General features: G+C 39.6%; 4 protein-coding genes across 7 annotated transcripts in view; 1 reads left to right on the top strand and 3 right to left on the bottom strand.

Moving 5' to 3' along the window:
• The window catches only part of LOC109469863 (2-deoxy-scyllo-inosamine dehydrogenase-like), a 7,223-nt gene extending 3,521 nt beyond the window's left edge, over nt 1-3,702 (bottom strand). The window contains exons 1-2 of one of the 2 annotated variants that reach the window (XM_019768616.1): nt 3,604-3,702; nt 309-495 (exon numbers count right to left, since the gene is read on the bottom strand). In XM_019768616.1, the coding sequence (XP_019624175.1) occupies nt 309-495 (187 nt within the window). In that variant the 5' untranslated portion in view covers nt 3,604-3,702. Of the gene's footprint in view, nt 1-308; nt 496-2,154; nt 2,298-3,603 lie in introns of those variants that run through there. The other variant, XM_019768617.1, reaches the window with a different exon arrangement.
• Nucleotides 3,703-6,534: 2,832 nt separating this feature from the next.
• On the bottom strand, nt 6,535-11,616 carry LOC109469862 (transmembrane 6 superfamily member 1-like). 2 transcript variants are annotated; one of them, XM_019768614.1, is made up of 9 exons: nt 11,300-11,616; nt 10,915-11,012; nt 10,542-10,645; nt 10,110-10,192; nt 9,609-9,730; nt 9,168-9,269; nt 8,899-8,991; nt 8,449-8,568; nt 6,535-7,102 (listed from the first exon to the last, which is right to left on the bottom strand). In XM_019768614.1, the coding sequence occupies exons 1-9, from the start codon at nt 11,598-11,600 to the stop codon at nt 6,878-6,880; spliced, it is 1,248 nt and encodes a 415-aa protein (XP_019624173.1). In that variant the 5' UTR covers nt 11,601-11,616; the 3' UTR covers nt 6,535-6,877. The 2 variants fall into 2 exon arrangements, with proteins under 2 accessions (XP_019624173.1, XP_019624174.1); XM_019768615.1 differs by having other exon boundaries at nt 9,624-9,730.
• Nucleotides 11,617-11,768: 152 nt separating this feature from the next.
• Nucleotides 11,769-17,732, top strand: LOC109469784 (39S ribosomal protein L24, mitochondrial-like). Its single transcript, XM_019768434.1, has 6 exons — nt 11,769-11,914; nt 15,036-15,296; nt 15,924-16,019; nt 16,483-16,592; nt 16,773-16,909; nt 17,106-17,732. Exons 2-6 carry the CDS (start codon nt 15,090-15,092, stop codon nt 17,243-17,245), a joined length of 690 nt encoding a protein of 229 aa, XP_019623993.1. The 5' UTR covers nt 11,769-11,914; nt 15,036-15,089; the 3' UTR covers nt 17,246-17,732.
• A 168-nt stretch (nt 17,733-17,900) lies between these two features.
• The window catches only part of LOC109469782 (SURP and G-patch domain-containing protein 1-like), a 61,774-nt gene continuing 56,952 nt past the window's right edge, over nt 17,901-22,722 (bottom strand). For both annotated transcript variants that reach the window (XM_019768429.1, XM_019768428.1), the window contains exons 12-14: nt 20,625-20,722; nt 20,165-20,294; nt 17,901-20,018 (exon numbers count right to left, since the gene is read on the bottom strand). In XM_019768429.1, coding sequence (XP_019623988.1) covers nt 19,992-20,018; nt 20,165-20,294; nt 20,625-20,722 — 255 coding nt within the window. In that variant the 3' untranslated portion in view covers nt 17,901-19,991. The remainder of the gene's footprint in view (nt 20,019-20,164; nt 20,295-20,624; nt 20,723-22,722) is intronic.

The following is a 22,722-nucleotide window of genomic DNA, read 5'->3' as shown; positions in this document are numbered from 1 at the left end:
TCCCTACAAAAGAGTGGGGATAGACACGAAAATTATTCTGATACCATGAGTAGTTACTGAGATTTTGACGAAAACTGGATTTTCAGTAATGGCCACCTTAATTTGCATATTGTGCGAATTGCCCAATGATGACAGAGTGGCATCATTCAGATTCTGAAAGAGCACACCTCAGAGATATAGAAACAACAAAAAAACTTTGTATGGACCGCATTGCAAGGTTCTCCGAAAATCGGGGGTTTGGCAACCGGACTACTTATAGAACGTACTTCACTCAGAACTGGTAGACTGCCTTTTCTGAGTGCATTTACCTAAAATGACCTTTTCTGCAGCCGGGTGGATTTTCCTTAGCACTAGTAGATCACTTCCACACACACCGACAAACCCAACCTTCACAACTACATCAAACGGGTTGGTGACAGTTGGAACAGGAACCTCCACCATCGACAGCTTCTCGCTTTTGGCATCCCACTGCAGTGCTTTCATCATGGTGGACATCTGGGGAGGGAGGCAGAACAAGGCAAAATGCCATCAGCTTCGTGCATAGTTGAGGTCTTTAATAATACTAATCACTGATACTTGGCCTCCTTGTGTAGAAAAGTATTTTTTTGGTGTGTGTGTGTGTGTGTGTGTGTGTGTTTCCAGATATTTGTGGTCAGCATAATTCAAGCAGGTCTAGAAGGGTTGTGGTGATATGTGATATTTGGGTAGGCCTTGGGAAGACAAAGGTTGGGGTTGATTTTTGGCCTCCTGGTGGCTGTCCTTAACAGAAGACATATTAAATTGATGAACTTAAAAAATGCAAAGAGGTACACAGTGAAAGGTAAATTAGGCAAAATACTTTTTCCATAATCAACTTATAGGAATTGTATAACCAATGACAATAAATGCAAGATAAGTCAGGTAATGTTTAAATGGCGATATATGGCGACAGTACAGGTACTGTGTGTCACCATACTGACAGATCCCTTAGGCCACACCAATTTAATTTGTTGGTTCTCGGATTTTTTCAGAAAAAGTATGAAGCGACAGGGCGAAAAAAAATAAAAATAAAAACAGGTCTAGGCATCCTATTATAGCCCCAAATGCTACAATATGAGCCATAAAGTCACCAAAAAAGGCTGGGTTAAAATTTAAAGTATAAATTTTGAACTTTTAATCAAACCACTGCATTGATAGATGGAAAAAAAATGTAACAACTAGGAAGAAAAGGACTTTCCTCAACTGTTGGGGGCAAAATATGAGCATTTTTGAGTTGATTCAGGACCAGTTTTTTTTTTTTTTTGCAAATCAGAAAAAAATGAAGAGGCGAATCCGAGAACCAACAAATTAAATTGGTGTGGCCTTAGTTTGGTAAATCCGGCCTTATTTTGAACATAAACCGATGTTATCACTCCCAAAATAAATCTTCAAGGAACTTGTCATCCAATATGGTACAAACATAATGGGTAACTGGTAACACCTGTAGTTGGAAATTATGGCAGGCTCCGAGTGAGTGAGTCAGAGATATAATTTTAGGTTAATTAAAGTCAGTGGTTTGTACATCCGGTATAAAGGCTAATGATGGGCCAAGGTGAACTTTAGCCTAAAGCACAAAGGGCCTAACTTGGTGAACTACCATATTTTGTGCAGTGCAAGGGCATAAATGTTAAACGTCAACAATGTTATATATGTAACATAATGGGCCCCGTAAATGTTAGTGAAATAATAAGAAAATGATTGAGGTCTTTTACATATTAGTGATGAAATGTATGAATGGAATCCTGGGAAGGGATTAAACTTGTTGCAATTTTAATAGTAGCATTAAAGTTATTAAATAGTGTATTATTAACAACCTACATGTATACTCTCAAATTTGAAGTCCCCCATTGGACAATGGTAGAAGCCGCCGCCCCCGCGCGGTGAGTAGGATAGCCCGTTAACCCGACCTCTCTTCTCAGACGTTGTGTTTACGTGGACTGCAGAAATATGTATTTCTCATCGTCTCGTCACTGACTACTGTCAATTAGAATTCATTCGCGACCTAATATATCTAACGGTATAATTTATAATGAGATTGTGATTGTCTAAGCAGCACCGGCCCGTTTAACGGTATGTAGCAAGGGGTATTAGCGAGACTGTAGTAACTTGTGATTGAACCTCCTTGCGACTACTTACCTTGTTAGTGGAAATTCCTTTATTCAAAGTTCAACAAACGCCGCGGAGGCTAGCTATATCGTACACCATGTCACAAAAGTAGAGGCACGTCTCTAGCCTAGAATCATCTTTGAACTCAGACTGCCACGCCCTCGTTTTCTCCCATAATGCATCGCCAGGGGATCGCAAAACGGGTGTAACTTTTGTTATAGCAGATTTCACGACAGTTTTCTGGCCAACTTGAACAGCCCACAGCCGGGCTAAAAAAACGTGAAACGTATTAAATGAGTGAGCGGCTGAGTGTTTGGCAGATACTATTATATAGTAGGACACCCGGGTATGAGTTAAGTTAGGCATGCTTTATGGGAAAAAGTGAGGAGAGAAGCTATAAGAACTGTAACAGTGGGGTTTTTACAGTGGTTCCCATGCCGGCCCTGTGAGTACTGGCACTGAGGATAAGTGTGGCAGCTCCAGGGATGTCGGACTCGGAAGATTCGAGGACGAATCTTGAAAGAAAAGGGGGAGTAGTGTAACAGTGGGGTTTATCCTCCGCTAACTGACCATGCTAAACGGTCGTGCGACCTTTTAGTGTAATGGTTAGCGTTGGTGACCGCCAAGCGGACAACTTGGGTTCGATTCCCGGTTGTGACCTGCTCGCCCCTTTCGGTTTTTACAGAACGAAGTTCAACATCAGGCACTTGTCTGCTCAATGAGCTTTCATCACAGCCTTGGTCCGCTCTAGAACCTTACAGTCATCGGAGTTAATTGCCCCGACAAAATCTTTAAATCCGATCGTAAGGGGTGAGAGTCGGCAAAATCTTCTGAGCCTCCTGACTACCGCGATAAATGCCGATTATAACACTACAAATCATACATGTAGTTTAATACTGTAAATATTTGAAGAATGATGATCTGAGATTTCCAGACGTCATGTAAAACCAATGACGCTACATGACTTTAAAAAGTTAAAAGGTCTTAAAAGATGGGTGATAGCACAGCCACAATACACAATACAGACTAAAAATCTCCTGAAAGCAGTGCGATAGACAACTAGTCAGACCATGGAGGTAGAAAAAAGAGACTGCTCAGTCGAGTCGCAAATGACCTCAATTCACAAATGTGGCTCGTGCGATCCGATCGTTTGTCTTTTCTATCAATTCGTCACATTAATTTTCTGATACACTGCATCGTCTACATATCCACCAGGCCACCCCGAAAATGCATTTACTAGACATATAATGCAACGTCTGTAAAATGCGCGCACTCCTAGAAATCTTTTGAGGCCCAGCGGGTGCCATGTGCGGCATGAGGGATCTTTTAAACCAAGACCAAACCTTCTTGCGCAAACTCGGCTTACGTTTTATCAAGGACATTATGTGTATAATGTCCTTGGTTTTATCAAAGTGGCGGATATACATGTATGTAATATCCGGTGGATACATGCTAAGTTAACCGAAAATATCAACATACCGCCTTATATCCCAGAACTTTGGCTGAACGTGGTGAGCCCCAGTCGGACGTTTTGTTCTGACTCAGACTCAGGGACTCTGCAGAACTGGTTTGTCTGGTGAAGTATTAGTAGTATTTGCCTTTATAATTAGGTCCCTGAAGCAAATGAATTCACTGCATGAATAGCGTGGTTTACCGAAGATATAGCTCAATGCCGGTATGTACGTAACACCTGGAGTTACTATCAAGCTCCAGGCGACGCGTTAACTAAGCTATATAGAAATACATGTACATGTATTAATGATATGTTTCTGCCGGATTTACACCACAAATTAAACTAAAATTTACTAAAATTCCAGGTCCGTCTGCATTGTACATTTGGTCTGCCTAAATAGCAATAGACGACAGGTAAGTCTGAAGTTTGTAACAACAAGACAGTTCCGTCAACATGTTCCGGGGCGTTACATTTCAGACCAGAACAGTTGGAAGTTGTTGGTTGCGTTTTACGTTATGTACGAAGATTGTTTGACTGAACAGTGCATGAGATGCTTATCATTTCGTTATGCGTCTGACCTTCCATCTTCCACAATTCTAGATCTGACACTCCCTTCCGGTGTCTAGTCTGTCCAGGCACACGCGTACACCCTGGGTATTTCGTCAGTGTGATACATGGCTACGTAATATGGGAGTATCTTAAAGGTGTGTGTGTGTGTGTGTGTGTGTGTGTACACATACGTGTATGCCATACATTTATAGATATTGCAAAAAGCACCACACTTTTAGCACACTTTAATTAAGCCATCTACAAAGTGGCGTAACAAAAGAAAAAGCATCATGCTTCACCTCAGTTAACATGCCTGCTTTCATATCTTAACATTGATTAAAGTACACTAAATATAAGTTCCAAATAGAAAAAAAGTTTAGCAACAAAATTCAAGTCCAAGATCTGTTAAAGTCATGTCAAATAATATTTCTCACTCAAATTATGCATAGAGGCTCCCTAATATATAATACATAAATACAATTTTGTTTCTTTTCATAGCCACCATTTCCTATTTCAAAACATCTAGTACATCTCCAATGCAAATATACATTTCCAACCAATGAAAGCTGCACATGATCAAATTACAATGATTTTTTAGCACACCAATGATAAACAACAAAATTTACAACACATTAGATACATTAGATGTACATTTTTTTAACCCAAATTCACTGTGGTCACAACAATTATGTTCCCTTCCTACATAATTATATTGCATCTAAGGTCAATTGTGACTATCATTTATATTAACATAACAATTAATACATACAACAAAAATGAGTACATTACTGTCCTTCAAATCATATCATTGAAATTAGGTATGTTCAAATAACATATTTAGCACATGCACCACACACTTATTAAAATAATACTGTACTCAAAAGTCTAAGATAATAGTTACTATCTAAGCTGCCTTTCATCTGGTTAAAAGTTTGTAAAATCTTTTTTTTTCAGAAAGAAATAATAAGACCATACCAGCACAATGTTTCTTATCTTGCATAAATTTACAAAAAAATCTTGTAAATAGTTCCCAGAGGCTTGAAATCGCCATTTTTTCAAAAAAGAAAAAATGAAGAGATTGGAGAACCAGGAATTGGTGTGGTCTAAGTCATTTCTTTTTTTTTACATCACTAGTATCTTGTCACAAGAAACAGCTCAAATGATTTACACACCTAAGACGATTTACAAAAATGTAAATTTTCAATATCAATCTGACAGTGTATAGGGCACATTCACTAAGGCTTAGTTTGGTACATTTATGGTTGGCACATAAAGTCGTATTACATAAATTGTCTGATTAAAAAAAAACACACAATTTTAAGTAATTTGGCAGTGATGTTGTGCTGAGAAGTAAGGCAGCTACATACACATACATGTACAGGGAACAGACAATTTTCAAAACCACACATGTATATACATATTGTATATATGATCACGTCTCGTTTAGCCATCAAAGTACATTACCTGTTCCTGAGAACAATGTTTCATGTAAAACTAGAGGTCGGAGATCTCATGTCTTCGTCAGAGGGACATTGTTCTAGATAAAGGAACGTTTTTTAATACTAGAAATCAATTTGGTCTAGAGTACAAAAGAATCTCTGTACTCATTTTTTCCTTTTTTTATTCTACGACAGTGTCGCAAAATGTAATGAGAAGATGTGATGAAAGGAAAGAATCAGAACAGGGGGAGATTTATTGCTGTTTTCGTTTGTTGTTACACTATGTTCTTTTATTCAATTTGCATCCTAACCTTTGTATTTCCACAGTTAGTATGTTCCAAATCTGTGCACGTTAATCAGGTTTTTCTGGCCTTCATGTATTTTATCGCGCTTTTGCAATAAATCTAAGGTCTCCAGTGGACGTCATCCATAAAATTACTTGGTCTGGCCTTACAATTTAGGGAATGACCTGCCTGACGCATGTCCACCTTTTTCCTCCCCCGCCCCAGTATTTATAGGACAGCCCCTCAATTGTAAGCAATTGATACCAGATGCGGCCGGGGACAGCTGTCCCCCATGTGAATCAATGCAGAGATTGGTGGGGGTAGTACATTATATATCTAACACAAAAGGTCCACTGCAGCGACATAGGGACCCCCCACGAGGCCCGTTTTCGAACTTGACCTTGGCCTCCACAATGGTAGGTTGCCTACCAAAAATCATGAACATCTGTTTAAATATACTCGAGTTATTTTGCTAACAAGCCACAAACACAAAAAAGTCCACTGCAGTGACGTACGGACCCCCCACGAAGCCCAAACTTGCACTTGGCATTGGCCTCCACAACAGTAATCTGCCTGCCAAAAATCATGGACGTCGAATAATGCCTTCAAGAGTTATTTCGCTAAATCCGCAGTCACCCACAATCCGGCGAGACAATTTCATAGTCCTTCTGACGAAGACAATGAGCTGGCAAGAAGCCGATAGGATGATCATAACAGCTGTAATAGTTACATGTGCTGTATTAAGCAATTAGTGAAACACCACAGTGACAGTGATTGTGAGGAAAGCATGTGTCTCTTGGAGTTTTTAGGAAGTATTATCCTACATGTATGTGGTATATGTGCTTGATGATTATTCATTGCAGGTACTTCCATTACAATTATCATAAATTATAGACAACAATTGCAATTGTCAAGGCTTTCAGAAGTGTATTTTCCTGTCCATAACCACAATATGCAAATTCAATACTATGGTCAATTTACTAGTATTCAAAAGGCCTCTTCAGGTGTTTATTGCACCTATTTGCCCATTAGGAGTCCTTCTTTTTGGAAGGGGATTCTTTCACCCCATTCATAATTTGGCTCTTGCCTCTTGCAAAGAATGATGGGTACTTGACACAGCGATATGCCAGGATCTGAGGTACAATGGCCAGAAGGAGGTTGATTACCCAGAATTCCATGCTGGTGGCCTCTGGAACTCTCCGAGTGAATCTCGTGCGTCCATGGAACGAAGAGCCAATGTGGGAGAACTGAGCCTGCAATAACAAGATGTTAACCATAACCGTCTTTGCATCATGTCTGCGAGCCCTAAGTGTAGTGCAGGAGAAGAAGAGCTACATTTAGCACTTGAAATCTGTTGGCTGTGGCTGGTTAAGGTGTTTAGTAATGTATATGCAAGCCTGTCAGTCATACAGACTTATCCATTTTTATAGTACATTCCATTGCAAATTTAAAGGCCAAATTGCAATAACAAGATATAATATACAGTATGAATATAACTAGAAAGGCCAATATTTGCTTTGGAGCAAATACAGCGATGGGTTCACCACATTTTACGACGTCATGGCAGGGAAAGAATGAGAAACACAAGGGAAAACAATGATTTACATTGATATAACTATAATATGAAGTAACATACAACTAAGACTACAACAGTTGGCTAGCTATTCCCTACATTATTGGTTAGGATTTTTAATTGCATAATGCAAACTGTTGATTTTCAAAAAAAACGTTCATGCCCCGCATTCCAATGCTGGAGCAGGAAAGCTTGAAATACCTACCAAAACACTTGAATACAGACATACTGTCAGTATGGAAATGGTCTGTGCAGGTGTTAATCAAGTTAAATCCCAACAGCCAATCAGCAAGAAATGCTCTGTGCAGGTGGAAATGGTCTGTGCAGGTGTTAATCAAGTTAAATCCCAACAGCCAATCAGCAAGAAGAAGAGAGGAAAGCTGCATGCCTATTGGTTGATGCCCTGCATTCCATTGTGATGACTCATGCCAAATGTGGTTAACACGGCCCACTGACACAGTAATACATTTGCTATAATACAGCCAAAAAACTCAAATAAAACCATTCTAAAAGCCTGTATCACAAAAATTTAAAAAACGCCTAAGGGTATTTGCCCACTGTACCTCCATACCAAATTTCAGGACCTTGGGCCCTAAAATGAAGAAGCTGAATCCATTTAAAAAATGGCAGGAGGAGAAGGAGGAGGAGGAGAAGAAGAAGAAGAAACACCAGAAAAAGCAATATGGTTTCACCACACCACTTCGTGGTGTGGTGAACCCATAATGATAATGCAGAAAGTAATTTTGAAACTTATTGTTAACTTACTTCAACTTCAAATGCCAGCCTTCTAAATCAATCATAATCAACCAGGTGAGTTTGACTGCAATTTTGGAAACTGTGGAAGATGAAGAACCCACTTTTTCTGCAATGTGTGGGTTCTGTACGCGATTTTATGAGGTGTATTTTGTTTGTTGGTAAATCTGGAAAATGTATCCTGCAGTTTGGTATGATGTAAACCGTTAGAACTAATGTGAAATCTTCATTAAAAGCCCTCATATTTATAAGTGTCAAACCCCAGTCTGTTACCTGTGCTGCTGCTCCAGCAAACAGTAGTGCCCAGTCAGGCATCCACACACAGCCAGGCTGGACCAGACCGTACATGGCTGCCAGGTAGTACGGCACGAAGTAGAACAGATACACTAACATCTGTGGCAGTGGGGGAGAGGGATAACATCAATGGGTAAAGGGAAAAGTGAAAACAATCTTGAACCAGTTTAGCTCAATGTAGAGCTAATCTTCCAGTGAATACAATAGCATTTGAAGTAAGATAAGTAATGTTATATACATGTATTATGTATATACATTTTATATTTGAGTGTTAATCTATTCAGATACATTACCAGTATTTTGGATTTGTACCTGTAGCAGACACTACAGCAGCCTCAAACCTTGAGTATTAGAGCAGCACAACACCCCACTTTTTCTAGGGTAAATACATTGTACTTTAATCTAAAATAAATCATTTATGATTCTCACCTGTATAACTGGATATGCTGTCCTGTCCTCCAGGTAAGGCTCATACTCCTTAGTGTATGTCTTAGTCACCTCCCAAGGACAGTCTAAGACAGCCTGAAAATTTTCACGTTACATTACTGACGGTAAGGCATTGACAATAATATAACATGAACTTTAGGTTAAGACACATGACCTAAGACCACCACATCAACAGATTAGCTTACAGTATGTGACTGGGTCAATGAATGACCTCTTGCCCAGGGCACAGTATATGTGTAGGTATAACTTACCAGTCCTCTTATGACAGAAATTCCTATGGACACCAACAAGAACAACATCAACAGAACATCCAGAGGTCTCTTCAACAGACTGGTCCCCTGCACTTTCTTCACCTGGAAGTCACAAAGTATCAACAATATTACACTTATGAAACTAGACAGAAAGAGATGAGCTATGTTTATTATAAACTAGCCAATGAACTGAGTTTTATTGCATTTTACTTGCACAGTACTGGGGTTTAACATGGCTTTAAAGTAATGGCTAACAACAAGTGGTACAAAAATGTATAAGGAAATGCTAATAAAGAAAAATACCAATAAAGAAAAAAATTTGATACCAAAAAACAAATGCAGACCAACAAAACTCATAAAGGTATAACTGTGCACTTTATTCTTCTTGTTGAACACAGTAGATTTAAAAGTTAACCATACTTCTAGTACAAAATGTAATACCTCTTTGGAAAGTGCCTGGCTGTCCTGTCTGCTCTGTAGATACTTGACCCCTGCTACTACAGGCACCACCACGTATGGTATGTTCAGCAGGATGGCCGGACGAATCTCATTGGCAAACTTACCTTTCAATCATCAAGCAAAAGAATTATCAATAAATGCTTTGGAAAAAAATAATAAACTGTCATACTTTCACATTTTTCTGTCTTATGTAAGTTTCTATGGTCACTTCTTCTTCTTCTTCGTTACCCCCAGATAACCCCGCGAGGGGTGCCGTTGGGGGGGGGGGAGTAGGTCAAGGCTAAGGCGGGCAGGCCGCCAGCCCGGCCTGGAACGACTCAACATTGGGAGAACTTCTGTACTGGCCATCAATTGAGACATGTAGGCTAATTTTTTTTCAAACAACTTCCCTGAGTTAGATGACTGATCAAAATTCCATAAACTCTGTGGAAAAGGTGTATGATACAGGCAGAGTTTGTATTACACAGGCTAGTATGGTCTTACCTATGAATGTTCCTGGCATGAAGACAATCATACTGTGGAGAAGAGATCCCACCCAGTATAGACCCACCTCCCGGTACTGCTCACTGTGGAGAGACAACAACAGGGATTATCAGCACCGCCTAGTGGGCAACTACAAAATTACATCACAGATGTTAAGTCAAGAAACGTGTTTGCCTGAGACGATGAATTGGGAGTGACAATATTGACAATATAGTACAGGAGCCAATATCAATACTAGAGTTCCACTACCTCATGTCTTTGCCAAATGACTACTACTTAGTACATGTATCACTGCAATCTGGGAGCCAAGTTATGTTCAATACATACAGGCATTTGCTTTTAAAAATCTTCTTTCTGAAATCTCTGCCTTTGCAGGAAGGTATCTTTAACCGTGCAGTGGCATTTTCCAGTAATCTACAAATGTATACTTACTTCCATGCAATGGCAGCCACCATCATGAGGTACATGGAATAGTGGGCAGTAGCATCCCAGTAGGAAATCATGATGCCATAGGCTGTACCTAGGTAGGGTTCACCCTAGGTGGATTCAAAATAAGTGTTTTCAAGTTTAGTAGTAATACCTGTTAGTCTACCAGCATAGATTTGGTGGCCTGTTGGTCAGCTGCTGCCATTTTCATGACATATTCAAGTTAATCTATGCAGAGTACAAGTACCAAGAACAGAGCTCAAATCTATTATTGGAACATATTTTGCATACATGTATACACAAGGGAATAGATAAAAAGGTTCTGGAATAACTGCTGTGGACAGATTGGAAAAACAAAGTGAAGCATATTATTTTGTACCTCCTTCATGTAGAATTCAGTAAAGCCTGATATCATGCCATCCATCTCCAAACACAGGACCAGATCCACCACAGAGGAGAAGGCAAAAGTTGTGAACACTGTAGACATAGAAAATCACCAGGGTGTTAAGTACCTTCAGCAAATTAGTTTTTTTTTACTAATTGATTAATAATAACTGTTACCTGTCAATCATTTTATTGGTGTCAACAAGTTCTAGGTTAACAATTACCTGTCAGTCATGTCCTACCCATAGTGTGAACTGGGGTCAACGTCCAACTGGACCATGGCTCCAAATATGATTTCACTTGATTGGCAGTGATAAAATCTAATGCAATTAAGGTATATGTTGAGTATGTTACCACAGCGAAACGCATGTTGACCTTACCGTAAAACCAGGGGTCTTTCTTGACCCGTTTGTCGCGGATGACGAAGTACGCGAGGGCGGGGATCCCGGCCAGGGAGGCGTACCCTGCCGCCAGGATTCCCCACGGGTTCCCGCCGATCAACCCCGAGTGGTTCACGAGCCACAGGATCGGGATGGAGAGGAGAGAGATCAGGAAGACGCCGGTGGCAGACGACATAGACATGGCGGGAGGTTTCTGTGAACTGTCGGTAGGAGAAAGGAAAGTCTGCAGTGCTCCGGGAAAATAAATCAGGACGTGTCGACGTCCTAACACTGCCACCATACATACAGTTGATCTTTGAAATGTCACCTTTGGTGTCACCTTTGAACTCTGGAATAGTATATTTCGGTAAAGGGGAAACTATGAATTAGAAGTATTCTTTTAGTAAATAGGAGAAGGTTCCCAAACCATCAGCAAATAGAAATAATTTTACATATCATACACAGCAGCAGAAATGACCGATATTCTGTTCATATAGTTTTCGTTAATGCAAAGACGATAAATCACCCCCACAATCTAATCTGTGCACAAAATGTACTCTTCCACTCAATAACATGGCAGCGCCCAGATGACTGTGACCTGACATAACTTCTCAGGTTTGTGAGCAATTTTTACGGTATTCCTGGTGCTGATGTATGGAACGCTCATTTCATGTTGTAGGTTGAAACCTTATGAATTAGGAAAAGTAGTAAACATACATTTGCATTCCATATAAGGGCTTTTAGGCCTGGTGACACAGTGGTGTGTGTGTGTGGGGGGGGGGCACTCGTCTCTCTACATAGTACAGTCTGTAACGTTAGTAGTTTTGTAGCGATTTATTGTAGTGTAATAAAGGCCCACGAAGCCAGTCATTTCACTTGCAGTTCCTGGTAGTAGGGAAAATGAGGTATTGTTTTATTGTGGTGTTTTGAAAATTTTATGCTCACAGTTGGAACTCATATATGTAATTCAGCTCACATGCATGTTCACGGTGTTAGCAGTTTCCGGTGATAGCGGTCACCATGCGGTCTGCCTATTTACCGGAATACACCGGAAAACACAGTTAAACACCGGAAAACACATATAGGAGGCTAAAATCTACCGGAATACACCCTGCTTAGACGAGATAACATCCCAAATTGCTGTGTTTTGCCATTAAATAGCGTGTAAATCGCCGCAGGAACCCGGCAACAAGAAATCATTATAATTTAGCGATCGGTGGAGGCGACCCGACAAGTCGCCATGTTTGTTTACATTGCGGACTACGATGTTTGTTTAGCGCCATCACAGAAGAGAATGGATTATTCAGATTGATGCGGTTCCCATACACAGTGCACACAACTCCGAACTAGTTGGAAGAAAGATAGTTGCATAGGATGCCAGTGAATGATTGCTACGAGGTCGGTCTGTTGGATAAAAGCGCAAAAATCCGACAATAAAACTGCCAGACATTTTCCGGAAGCAACGCAAATCGAAGGTCAATGACCCGCACAGAGCGAGTGCGTGCGTCAGCGAGCGGCGGCATTTTTCCTGCAAAGCTTGACACTGAAATTTCATCTGATTTTGCCGAGGACAGCCCTGAAGTTTTATCGTAGTCGATCTAAAATATAATCGCCAGGATCTGAACATGTTCTCTTCAGCGATATTTAGGCGATCGCGAATCGCTCATGAGCGTCAGGGTACGCTGACTTCGGCACCATTCGATCATGAATAAAGAACACCAAATACACCAAAAATCCGGATAAGAATATTTATTTCCCCAAAAGACTTTTTGAGTTATACATTTATTCACAAGAATTTCGTTATGTAGCGGTGGAAATTAGCGTTATTTTCAATGATATACAAACAAAAATCGGACGCTAAAACTGCCAGACATTTTGCTCTTCGAGTCCACTCAGCCGCCGGAACAACGCAAGCCGAAGGTCAATGACCTGCGCCCGGCCAGTAAACAAACTCGGTCGAACACGTAACGTGTTACATCGGCACGCCGCGGCATCAACAATTTTCTTCAATCAAATGCACGAAATTGCGACCAGAGTACTTCGCCGATGAAACCACTACAGTTTGGACTCTATAGTAAAAGTAGCTAAGTTTGATATTGTGACTGTTTGTTTGAGAAATAAAACTGAATCTATTGATACATTTTGGGGGGCGCGTACTTTTCCCACAGCGTGGCTTCACGTACATGTACTTGATTGACAGGCGTTTCCCTTTGAAGAAGTTGCCGCCGGGCGCCGCTGGCGCCGACTAGTCTAGTCGGGCGGCTCCAATCAGTTTCGTCCATCTTCGTTACAAACACGATCTGCACCGACTATAACCGAGCCTCTGTGATTGGTTTCCGAAGAATCTCGAAAATTGCCGAATATAAAGAAGATTGTTCTCCAGCGTTTGTTTGTATACAGTGCGGAGCTAGAGCATTCAGACCAGCCATAAAGGGACTGATGTTTCCGCACAAACCAATCGTTTTTTTACTCCAATCGCCTGTTGACACGACATATGAAGTCTTTTACTATATAGCTTTCATTATATAGCTGATTGCTGAAGTAGTCTTCTTGATTGTGAAAGAATTGATGATATTTGCTGCTGGAAATTCGACAACAAACACGCCCGGCGTTGCGTGTGCGTCGCAAGCCAAACTTTAGGAAGCGAGTAGACAGTAGGTCCTTGTTCTAACATGAATAATTCCTGCCGAATATCACTAGAAAAATTGTCCAGATGTTCTGCTTAATTTAAAATGATGAACTGGGGTAAAAAAAACAACAGTTTTCTGAGCTGAGAGTTGGCTAGGGCGGGAAGGTATCGAAGGAGCCGGTGGCTTGCCCACATCGGCAGCGCAGCGTGGATCCGGCAGCGTCTGCGACTAATCGAGGCCGCAACACGTGTGGCTATGTAGTAACATTGTTGTCTCTGCTGCTTAAACAAGCATCTAAACGAGGACGAAAGATCCAACGTAACGAGGACCAAACACCCATGACCACGAGGACGAAAGATCCATAATATAATAGGACAAGAAAAACGGTTCATCATTTTTAGAAATTGGCGTCACATGATTGTCACTGAGAAAAAGTGACGGACAAAGGTTCACTAGCGTTATAGCCGGCTGCTAAGTAAACAAACATGGCGTCTGGCCGGGTCGACTCCGCCGATTCATAGTGATTTCTTGTTCCCAACGTCATATAACAAAGTCATATACGACTTATTTCATGCCAGAATGTAGCAACTTGCGGTACCTGCATCAAAGACCTCTTCATTTCGGTAAATTTCACTTCTGTACGGCGATCGCGTTAAACAAACATTTCGTAGTCGGCAATGTAAACAAACATGGCGACTGGTCGGCTCGCCTCCGCGATCGCCGATCGCCAATTCATAACGATTTCTTGTTCCCGCGGCGATATACACGTTACTTCATGTCAAAATACAGCAATTCGGTATGTTATCTCATCATATCAGGGTGTATTCCGGTAGATTTTAGCCTCTTATATGTGTTTTCCGGTGTTTTCCGGTGTTTAACTGTGTTTTCCGGTGTATTCCGGTAAATAGGCAGACCCGTCACCATGACCGATAGTTGTGAATATTTCACCATTTACACATCAAAGTTATGGATGCATCATCGTATGTAACACAAATATTAACCAGTCTGAGAGTGTCCTGTATACGCGTAACTATGTTGTGAAGTTCTGGCTAGCTTCAAGGTATCAAGTTATTGATTTGACTGTTTATTATTTTTTTGAATTTCAGGATCTCTGACTTCTTGTTGCATAGTCATTTGGATAGTAACATTAGGCTTTGACAATGCCACGACTTACCCAACTGCTGGCCATGGCGGCTCGTACCTGGACTAAAGAGGAGGCGGAATATGTGCCAAAGTACATCAGATACGGCATGAACAGACCAGGGAGCCTCGGGCACAAACTGGCAAACAAACCAGACAGACCCAGGAAAAGGGTCTGGGTAGAACCAATCAAGGATGAGAACTGGATGGTGAAAAAGGGAGACATTGTAAGTTGAAGTATAAAGTGCCTCTCATATCTACATGTACTGTAGGACTAGAGTACAAATGTACTAGTAAGCTAATTTTTTATTTAAGTACTTAGTAAAATGATTTTAGGTTTGAAAAGGTAATTATCTTGACAAGGATTTGAATTCCCCCTGCATTGCCCACAGTATACTAGTAATAGAGTCTCTTGAATGTTAGTATGCTCATGTCAAATGTATAACATATTAGCTATATACATGTGTACATGATGACATGTATTGACTTGTGAATGAAGAATTGACTGTAGAATCAACAGATACAAATTTCTGAATATGATATGGAAAAGGACATTTCAAGTTACTGATATGTGCATATACTACCACAGGGGCACTAGTGTACTGGGATTTGGTACAGTATTTGCAGTTGTAAATGGCAGACCCAGTCTAACATTGAATACTAGTACATGTATATGTACTGGCATCTTTGTAATGCAGTACCTCAAGCAGACTCCAGGTGGCTCTTTTGATATGTGGAAACATTGACACTAATGTTGAGCTTTTGAGCTACATGTAACAGACTGAGTATTTTACACATATTTACAGGAGATTGTCAATGTGTTTGAATAGTGCCTTCTCATATATATTTCTCAGGTCCAGATCTTAAGAGGTCGTGATGAAGGAAAACAAGGAAAAGTTGTCCAAATCATCAGGCAGAGGAACTGGGTTGTGGTGGAAGGACTCAACTGTGTAAGTCTCTGGACTAAACTTCTCCTTTACTAGTACATGTACACCTTTATATCAAGACCTGATTTAGTGTTTCTTAATGTGTAATGTATCTTTTGATTCTCAACATTGATGAGAATGTATAAAAGACCAGAATCAAGATACTAGTAGCGAAAGTCTGTCCTGGTGCCTTGATAATTTTCTGTATCCCAAACTATACAAAGAATGAATGAGTCCTGATTACAAAAGAGTGTTTCATGCTCTTATATGCAAGAATGGGAAAACATGTGAAACAGGCAGCTGCTGACTGCCATGTCGGTATCCTTGATCTGCATTTCATTTTCAATGGACTGTATTTCAAACATATGCAGCGTTTTAAACATTTTGTGGGCAAGTTTTAATGTGTTCAACATTCAGTTTAGTAATAGCCTTTATATTATTATAAAGCCTTTTTTTAATCTTATCAAGCCCTATCATGTGTATCTAGCATTACAGATACTTAGGGAAGAACCCAGCTAAAGACTACCCAGGGCAGATGGTGAGAAGTGAAGCTCCACTCATGTACCGGGAAGTTGCACTGATTGATCCATCAGACAAGTGAGATCTCTTCTTCTCCTGCAAGTTGTCCTAAGTGAAGTGTAAAAACACATAAGTGCAAACTACTCATGGATCGTGATCACATTCACTATCTTTTTCCTTGCTAGCAAATGCTGTACTCATAACACCACGTTTCTGACATCCTCACAGATGAGAAACCTTTTTTTGTTCCCCCACTAGTGAACCTGCACAAGTAGAGTGGAGGTTTACAGAGGATGGAGAGAAGGTGAGAGTGTCCACACGGACAGGACGCATCATCCCCATCCCGCCTGAGGCAACGGCCAGAGAGGACGGGATCGTTCCCGAGGCTTACAAGGGTTAGTTGTTGTGTATTATTACTATTAATCTTTTTCCTGCTGAGGTAAATACAATGTACTTGAATGGTACATAGGCGGGGCCTTGAATGAACATTTATCTCAAGATGGTTTATTCCTGGTCATTAATCATAGTTCATTGTCTGCCTCTTAGCAATTTAGTAAATATTGCCAGTAAATGTATTGCCATCTATTTCAGAAACTGAAAAGGACACACTCTCCGAGGAAGCAGCCCGAAGGACATACGTCCCGTCACTGGCTTCATTCGAGGATGAAATTTTGACGTATGCAGGAATCAAGAAACCAGAAAAGAAACCTGTCAGATGCTTCTGGTACTGATATATGTACCAAGTCTGTTAGAATGTAAACCACGATGCACCGATTGTCAGATGCATGTAAAAATGTCGACCATTTTCAGTATTTATGACCACTTACTTTTCCAGTACTGATGCTAAGACATTCTTAAGCTCAGCCTTAGGTTTAAGAACATCACTATAAGAACATCCATCTCTGTCATGGGCTGGCTTTAATGTTGGATTGCTCCTTGGTTACTGGTAAGATCTTGACTGAATGTGAAATAAATGCTGCCTTGTTGAGAATGTGCTCTAATGCAAAATGTAGGATGATAAGAGTATTCTTGGACTAAAGCCTGCCAATAGCCAAGTGGTAGGACAAATATTTTTTCCATAGTTAAACAGTTATTGTTTAATAATACATGTACTCAAAAGTTTATGTAGTTTTAATGGACGTTTGAGATATGTGGGTCAACATGTAACAATACTCACTGTGGTGTAAGAATACAAAAAAAGATGTCTAGCCTTATGAATTATTTGCATCTCACTTTTATGGCTTATATGACAATATATGCTTTCCTAAGGGCACAACATTGGGGCATGCTACGGATCTGGATCATTCAGTGAACAACCCTAACCATAAGGCCGTTATTACCCATCCATTCATCCTATATTTAGAACACATTAGTTTGGTCAAAAAAATCATACACAACATCTTTATTTGAAGTCCCAAAATTTTATTTCAAAGACAAAATGGTTTGCCACAATTTAAACATGCATGGGTACCAATTATTTGTCCAGCAAGATAGAAAAATGTAAATGACAACAAAAAGCTAACTTTCAATCTTAACAAGGAAACACTCAAAATAGTTGCGATCATACAAGAATTGTGGTGGCTACAGAAGCTTTTCATTACTATCAGTTTATGAACTGAAAAGAGGCAGATCAAGACTAACAAAATACATGGTTTGAAAATAGGACATCAAACCCACATCAAACACAATTATTGAATAAAGATCCAGAAACGTACAGTACGTCATATGGCTAAAAGTATGTTAAGAGTAGGCACTGAAGAAAAGTTGGACCCAGTATAACTGTTAATGCCTCTTATATTATGCAACAACTATTTTTAGACCTGCCTCCAGATCCCATGTAACAACACTTGACAAGATCCAGTGTCAAAAACATAAAGTTGCCCCATGTATGATATCTCTCCATTTAAAATGCCACTGTCTCTACTGTCCCCTGTTTACCATCATATGTGTCATATATATTTTAGCATTGCCATCAGACGGAAACAGAAATCACATTTTCTGCACAAATGTGATGCCATCTATGCAACCATGGAGGTAGACCGAGAAAATTGCAACCAAAATGATGAAGATGACATGATTTTCTGACAGTACAATATGACTAGCTTTGATGTTGTCCTGGAAAAAAAAAGTTCACAAATCTACTACATGTACTTATGCTGCTCCTTGAAGTAGCTTTGGGAAATGATGTAATTCAAGCTAACATAGTTTTCTTTTTGATCACATTTGCTGAAAACCAACAACAACAAAACCAGTAGGACAAAACAACAATAACCTAACCATATGCCATTTCTAGTATGATTCTGGATTTAGAAAAGTCCTTCTAGAATGAAGGGGTACCAACAGCAGATGTATTACAGAATCTGTAACCCCATTTCAATCAATACAGTTTTTAAACTGTGAATCTGGAGCCTGGAATTTGTCCCCCATATACCAGGCTGTCATTACTATGAAGACAGTAAGTCAGATTCAGTTTACTCACCTGGTGCTACATGACTATCATCGTATGTCAATCTTAATGACCTATTACCCATACACATATAGCCTAGATCTTGTGGACATGTCTACAAAGAGCACTTTACACCATACATACATTGTCAAATGGAACTTGATTGTTCATTTACACCCAGTGACTTATCCTTTATGTGTTCTATCACTTGTTTGAATTTACAGTATAATGTCGATAGAATCCTGATCTACTGTATATAGAAAAGTGATACAGAATTTTTGCTAATTTGATATGTCACAAAAAATGCTGAGCAATTGTAGTCTTGTGTAAAGCAAGGTTTAAAAATGTAGTTATTATGTGTGAGAAGAAAGTATCACTAATTTTTTTCACAATTTAAATCTGTTTTAAGTAACAAAGATTACAAAATGGGAACACAAGTTGTACAATTCAAAACTATGGTTTTAACTCATTTACCATATATTATCAAGCTGGCTATACAATGTATTAGTTGCTGACTGATGTCTAACATACCCTTTGTACAATGAAAAGCAAAGTTAGAAATTTTCAAACAAATGTTCAAGATACATTCCTCCAGAATTGGTACAGTACATGGATCTGATGTGGTGCATAAAAATCACATGCCCAGTCAGAAACCTAATAACACATGCAGCTTTTCCATCCCTGACAATACAAAATTTATAGTACATGTATGATTATTACATTAAGAATTAACCCTCCCCCAATGTGCTACATTGTTCCTGTAGCTATAGCCAATCTCAAATTTTCACATTACTAGTATTTCATTCAATCAAGTTGTCAGTACATGTAGAATGAGATAAGAAAATCCAACATTTCATTCTGGGATATTTTGACAAACATAGCCTTATGATATGCCTCTTATACCAGACTATCATTTAGTGTCAACTTTATAAAATGAATATAATCCTGTATATGAATCCCACAGTATGTTCCATGCATCTCTCCGCTGACGCATGATAACTACTTTCTGGAAGCAAAATTCTTCATCAGGTTCAGTAGTACGGCCGCCGGGGGTTGTTCTGTAAAAAACAACAACAGAAGTTCAGTTGAGAATATCATTAATAATATGTCTGGTAGAAAAAAGGGACACCAACAAGTAAATGAGTGGGTAACATTAACATTAAAATGAATGTAAGGTCTGAACAAGGTAGATGCCCATACTCACCAGAGGGTTTGGTCTGAACCTGTAGGCTAACATCATGCGTTTGCGGAAGGCTTCGTACTCGTCATCTTCTTTAGAAAGTTCCGAGGGTTTGTCCACTCCCAACCCAGCATTCTCTATCGCCTGTTGACCCCTATGTGAAATTAAGAGTTTATAATTAGTTATTAATTAATTAAAGGGAGTGCCTATGTTCATGTCTATAACCTACATGTACATAATATGTATTTATGGATACATATTGGCCCCCACAACCGAGCAAGCACTATCGTCACACGAAGATAATTTACCACTGTGATAGTTACTAAAGAAGAATTAAATAAACATACATTGTGTTATGTAACTTCAGCACCTTTACCTAACTACCTATAGCTGAAACACAGATACATGTACACAGACTCATACATGTATTAATACATCCCTACTCATGTGGAGGTACAATGTATATTATATGCAGTCTCCTTACTTGTTGACAGGTGCAGTGATACCCTCTTCATTAGCTCCCAGACCCTTCCCTTCTGTCCACCCCATGGCCTGCAGCATCTTGTACCCAAGGTTGTCCTCCTGTACACAAACAACAGAACACTGGTTACAACTGTTCTTAAAAATCAGTTGTGTTCAAACTGAAGTACCAACAACTAAGTACCTAATACATGTACCAGCTCAGAAAAGAACAGGAAATAGTCAGAAGGGGCATTATCATTTGATAGCTTTAAACAATGTTTAGAGATAGATGTTCAAGGGTGTAATACATTATACCGGCTATACAGATACAACCCCACACTGCAGATGTGGGTGGGGCCAAAACAGCAACAGACAAGAGAATAAATAACAATGAAGGCCTGCCTCACTGTTTCATTGAAGCTATGCAGGGATAATGATGATACCATCATTACCTCCATGATATGTGTCATGGAGGTTATATTTTCAGTTGCATTTATCTGTCTGTCTGTTGGTCAACAAGATAACTCAAGAACGCCTGGATGGATTGGTTTCATACTTGGTGTGTTGGTAGGGTGTGACGAAAACTGGAAATGATTAGATTTTGGTCCCCCTAGTGGCTTCCCTTGGTACTGCAGCGCAACTTCCGGTTTTGATATCTCGCGATCTGGACATGCTAGGGTCATGAAATTTGGATGATAGGTAGCTCTCGTGCTTGGGAAGAAGTGACATGAGTTTGGGCCCCCTAGCGGCTTGTTCTGGAACTGCAGGATGGCTTCTTTAAAAATATTCAAAAGAGGATAACTGAACAACTGTTTGATGGATCCTCATGATTTTTGGTATGTAGGTAGCTGAAATGATGCTTGACATGATTAAAATACAATTATGCAAATCAGGATCTAATTTTCATAATTAATGAGATCCTCATGATTTTTGGTATGTAGGTAGCTGAAATGATGCTTGACATGATTAAAATACAATTATGCAAATCAGGATCTAATTTTCATAATTAATGAGGAAATTCTATAAATCTGCTGTATTCCATATTAGGGCTATGAAACACTTTAGACATATGTAATTGAGAACAACAAGATCATTGGTAGATATTGATTATGTAAATGAAGACCTAATTTGCATAATCAATGGCAAATTGGTACAATTTTATGGTGGTAACTGCTGTGAATTTAATACTTACCATACTTGGAAGTTCAATTAAGGCGAACATCACTAAACATAATTTATTCAAATCAGGACCTCATTTGCATAATTCATGAGGAAACGCTAGAATAGCCTTATTTCTAAGGTAACCGTGTCATTGGGCGGAGAATATGATCAAATGATATAATAAATGCAGTGTGTTGTATGTTACTAGGTAGGGGCTATGTGAATAATTTGTATCAAAATTTTGCTAATGAGCAGGATTGTAAATGTAAGCCATTTATGTGATCATCACTATGCATAAGCTTTACGAAAGCACTAAACATGTCATGGAGGTATGAGATTGTCGAACTCTAGTTGTAACTAAAACCATCAAATATCCCTACAATGTATTCACTAATGCACAAATACATGATGATCACAATATCACGTCTTACCGTGATCAGTCTGAGCAAAGCACATACTAACTATGACAAGGCCTCCCGTCAGATCATTAATGTTATGGATTATTCATTAGTACAAGACTCCAGCCACCACCCTGTCTCCTGACCAAATCCCTCAGCAAAGCCCGAAGTGGACAACACAACTTGTTGCTGCTGGTATTTCTTATTCCATCTCATTTTGGTCATTATCTGATGTGAGAAGGGATATTCCCCGGGCCAAAAAATCTATTCTGGCTCAGAGATGGATGTACCCATCACTCTGGTCTGCATCTATTGAACATCAATGTTAGAACTCCCTCCTGGGTTTGGGAGAATCCGGCAAAATGGACGTAAAGTCAAGGCCAGTCTACTTAAGTGCTTCTGTGCAGATGTACTTTATTCATCTTGAGTTTTCTGTCATGTGGCATAAAATGTTGCAGTATATCATCATTACAAGTGCACTTACCCATATGGGGGAAATAGAGTGATCAGATGAATGCACAAAGTAAGATGTTTGTTACTTCCTCTCTAATTCCGTTCCAT

Source organism: Branchiostoma belcheri, unplaced genomic scaffold (genome assembly GCF_001625305.1).
Source record: "Branchiostoma belcheri isolate BF01 breed outbred unplaced genomic scaffold, Haploidv18h27 scaffold21, whole genome shotgun sequence".
NCBI classification, from domain to species: Eukaryota; Metazoa; Chordata; class Leptocardii; order Amphioxiformes; family Branchiostomatidae; genus Branchiostoma; species Branchiostoma belcheri.
Note: the sequence above shows the minus strand (reverse complement) of the source record. Positions and strands in the feature narration are given on the sequence as shown.